The following is a 4,004-nucleotide window of genomic DNA, read 5'->3' on the forward strand; positions in this document are numbered from 1 at the left end:
ACGATCGTGTTGACTATAATAAACGATCGTTTAGATCATATTATAGTGATATTTAAACAATCGTAATATTCTTGAATATGATAAATATGAATTAGCTTCAAAGAATTTTGCCAAAAAAAATCCTTTTAAACACAACTTTCCTAATAACTAACATTAATTTTAATATGTTAATCGTTTTAAAATACAAGAAAGAAGATCTAGAAGAGTAAATTGTTTTAAAATATAAAAAAGAAAATCTAAAAGAAAAGTTGAAGAAAGTCTGGAGGAGAATATGAATTCATCACACAGAAGAAGAAGGGAGAGAAGTGAATCGTCCGCAATATTCAGAGGAAAAACTGAAAATTATAAAAATATTATACCGGCTTCATAGATTTTTGCATTTTGTTACGTTGGTCGTAAATATTTTCGTATTTTATTACATTTATAAAAATTAACCTAAACCATAACAGATGTTTCAAGAATCGAATAACTAAAATAAACCAACGTTCAAAGTATAACAAAATAAATATTTTAGAAGTCAAAAGACCAAATTGAACTGAAGATACAACAAGTAGAGGACCAAAACAATATTTAAAATGACACTATACCATAACTTTGAAACATTTTCAAATTTAAAATTTATTCATTTATTCGAATATATATAACTGCCAACTGATGTAAGCCTGAACAAAACATCCATTAATACACTATACAAGTAGGAAATTCAAAAGAGTACACAAGAGAAGACATCAAGATGAGGTGATGGCAAACTTGTTATTGATCAACGTCTCCACCTCCAAATCCTACATACAGTAGAAGACATTTTTTTTCTCCTTGAAAAGTTCAAACAAGCCAGCAAAGAAACAGATAGCATATGGATTTTTTTTAGGAAAAAGAGAAGCTAAGTAATTTTCCTGAACAAGAGGGTACCTCACGCATCACCATGGCCAATCAACTCAAGAAGCATTTTCCCATAGTCTCCAGAAGTGTCTTTAGCAATAGCACGATCCAGAGGAACGCTGTTCCTACGATAATATTCCTCTTTGATGCGCTCCATATCGATTTCAGCTCGAGAAGCAACGACTCTAGCAAGTGCCCACTCATCTGTTCCCAACTTGTTAATTGCCAAACGAAGAATCTTTGCAAAGTGTCTTTCTGGGAAGGTAAGAGACTTGATGGTTGTTCTCAGTAACTTCAGGTACTCATCATTTGGATCATCCTTCAAATCCTGAAAACATGCACATTCATTTGACATAGTGGCCCTTAGCTCAGCTGTTTGATAACACTGCAAAATTGTCCACAAAATTATTGAACTGTAACAAATAAAAGATCGCATCTTATTTCGCTAATAGTACTAACAAGTGGCTGTTTGATGATCTTATTTTTTCAAATGAAAAACAATCAAACGATTTTGATGTGTGAGTATTTTTTTTTTTTTTTAACAGCACTAATTGTTTGAGATGTGTACAATGCAATGAGACTATTTGCATTTTATTGACTGTACTCCCCACACCCACAATGGCAATTAAGAGAAGCCTTTATTTTGTTCTGGTGATGCATGAAGTTAAAGTAGTTTAAGTAAACGGAAGGCTTTTACATCAAACCAAACCAGGAAAGCCAAAATTAATAATGAGATATTGAAATGATCGTGGCAATTTTCAAATAGGTACATATATATACCTTGTTTATGGCATTGCCATAGTCGTTATTGTAGTGATTCAATGTTGCAAGTAATTGTGCTTTGCTCCTTGTGGTCAGAATTCTAATTACTTCATCATGATTGAATTCCTTGTCTGCTATCTTCTCATGGAGTATTTTAGCTTCTGATTTTGCTAAGGTTTTGCTCACCTCATCTCCCTCGTATCGAAGTGAGGTTATCAGAGGAACCAAAAGCTGCAGAGTTTTAGTGAAGGTCAATCAACAGTAAAAACATCATAAGGAAATTCAAATTATGTCCACTACATTACAGCTAGGAAATACCGTTACCCTCAAACATATTCTTGGGGTGAATCTCTCAGTTTAATTAAGGTCCATTGTACATGTTCGCTGATATTTTTCTTATATGTTTCAATAGTTATTGTTACCTTGCGGATATCTCCAGAAGTATGATATGCGACATCTTCTTCAAGAGATCTCTTAAAACGGACTTGATACGCCTGCCTCACCTTGAATAATTCGATTGATTTTCGAGTGCAAGCAACTTCCACAAGAACCAAATTGTTGGAGGTTAACCTCTTTGTTGCTTCGTTGACCATAAATGCATCACGATCTGCAGGTTCCAATGTCCACAGAAGTACAATCCTCTTCACGAAGCAAAATAAAATTCATGAAAGCACACAAAAGAGTCGATAAATTCTAGAAAATTAGTTTGCTCTGTACAAATACTAATACTCTTCACAAAAACAAAATTTCAGTCAAAGAAATTGCAAAGAATGAGAGATGAAACACGCAACAAAGTCTTGCCTCAAAATCACTCGAAAGTTCCTTTTCTAGCTCTTTAAGAAGATCTTCACCATATGTCTCGGCATAGTTATTCCGAATTAAACTTCTTTGAGCCGCATTTCTATGGGCCAAAATGGATATGATCAAGTCCTCGTTGGTTCCCCATCCTGCATGTTGATCGACCAAAAGTCACTACAAAGCAGTTATGAAACGGAATGATAACCAGAAACTGCTCGATATCCAAACGAAAATCAGAGAGTCATTCAACTGCTTAAAAATTTTCATCTAAATTCTTGTTTTGTAGTGACCATTGTACATTGAACCATCTAATAGATAAATCAACAAACATAGATCAAGCAAACAGAAGATGAAGTTAGAAAAACTGAAAGTTAGAAAAACCGAAAGAACGCAATCAGGATCTCCAGCAGATCAGAAAATGGAACCGACATAGGCGTAGCTTCATTTCGATTGACGTTTACGTGATCACTTGAACACAAAATTAGATCAAACCTTAACGAAGCCTCACCACAATGATTAATAGATGCAATAAAGCATGGATCCTCAGAATAAAAATGGAAGGGAAAACGATTTGAATAGGAAACCTTGGAAAGCTTTGCGAAGCTGTTCGCAGTCTTCGGCAGGAGAAGGAAGATGGTCAGGAACTTTGATGCTCGACATTGCCACTAATCGATTCCTTGTTTGTGCTCTTGAACTGTGAGAGTGTCTTTGTTCATAAGATCAGATTTGAGTGCAAATTGATTTCAGCGGTGGAATTAAGGGATGGGGCCCAATATTTGTAAATGGCCGTGGACTTCATTATAATGTTGTCACCTCCAACTTTATTGCAATGAAATTAAAAAATGCAGAACGATTTAAATCTGAAGAAAATTGAAGGATTATAGTCGTTCGCACCAAAAGAATTTAACCGAACATTTTTCTCAAATTAAATTAGAAATTAGGAACTACCCATACATTAACAAATTTAGTGTAAACTAAATAAATGGGCTGAGCATGTTTTCATAATTAAGAAGAATTACGAGAAAAGGAAACTTAGTTTAAGTGCTATTTCTGAATTTACAAATGGTCAAGTTTGGAGTCACCAAAACATTTCTATTCTTTGATAAAGTAACTGTATGCAGAACAAACACACAAAGCAAAGCGTTACCAACTTCCCTCTTCTTCGCAAAGTTAAAAGGAATTTTGGATACCTAGAAAGCATCCAGAGTTATTTAAATTAAATTAAATTAATATTGATTAAAAATTTAATAACTAATTAAATGAGTTTTTTCAAAAATAGAACAAATATAAATTCCTATATGTAATTTAATCCAAATTTAAATTATATTCAAATATAAATTCCTCTCGTAATCTATAGTTTTGATGTGCATCATATACACATTAAATTTTAACCTATAGTTTTAATATAAATCTAATTCACATTAAATTAATATTTGAACTCATTCGCATATTTTATTCTCTCATAAATTAATTTTGAATCTATCATTTAAGGGAACACTCATTTACTTACCCTAAAGTTGGGAATGAGTGAATTTCATCTTGTATGATTATGTTCCCAACTCTCC

At 33.1% G+C, this 4,004-nt stretch overlaps 1 protein-coding gene across 2 annotated transcripts; it reads right to left on the reverse strand.

Annotated features, from left to right (window-relative positions):
* Positions 1–602: 602 nt before the first annotated feature.
* Positions 603–3,252, reverse strand: LOC103495753 (annexin D2-like). 2 transcript variants are annotated; one of them, XM_051087693.1, is made up of 6 exons: positions 3,024–3,252; positions 2,443–2,588; positions 2,064–2,282; positions 1,660–1,872; positions 910–1,207; positions 603–782 (listed from the first exon to the last, which is right to left on the reverse strand). In XM_051087693.1, the coding sequence occupies exons 1-5, from the start codon at positions 3,097–3,099 to the stop codon at positions 911–913; spliced, it is 951 nt and encodes a 316-aa protein (XP_050943650.1). In that variant the 5' UTR covers positions 3,100–3,252; the 3' UTR covers positions 603–782; position 910. The 2 variants fall into 2 exon arrangements, with proteins under 2 accessions (XP_050943650.1, XP_008455625.2); XM_008457403.3 differs by having other exon boundaries at positions 910–1,264; positions 3,024–3,245.
* Positions 3,253–4,004: the final 752 nt, after the last annotated feature.

The sequence above is a fragment of the Cucumis melo genome, chromosome 7, assembly GCF_025177605.1.
Source record: "Cucumis melo cultivar AY chromosome 7, USDA_Cmelo_AY_1.0, whole genome shotgun sequence".
NCBI lineage: Eukaryota > Viridiplantae > Streptophyta > Magnoliopsida > Cucurbitales > Cucurbitaceae > Cucumis > Cucumis melo.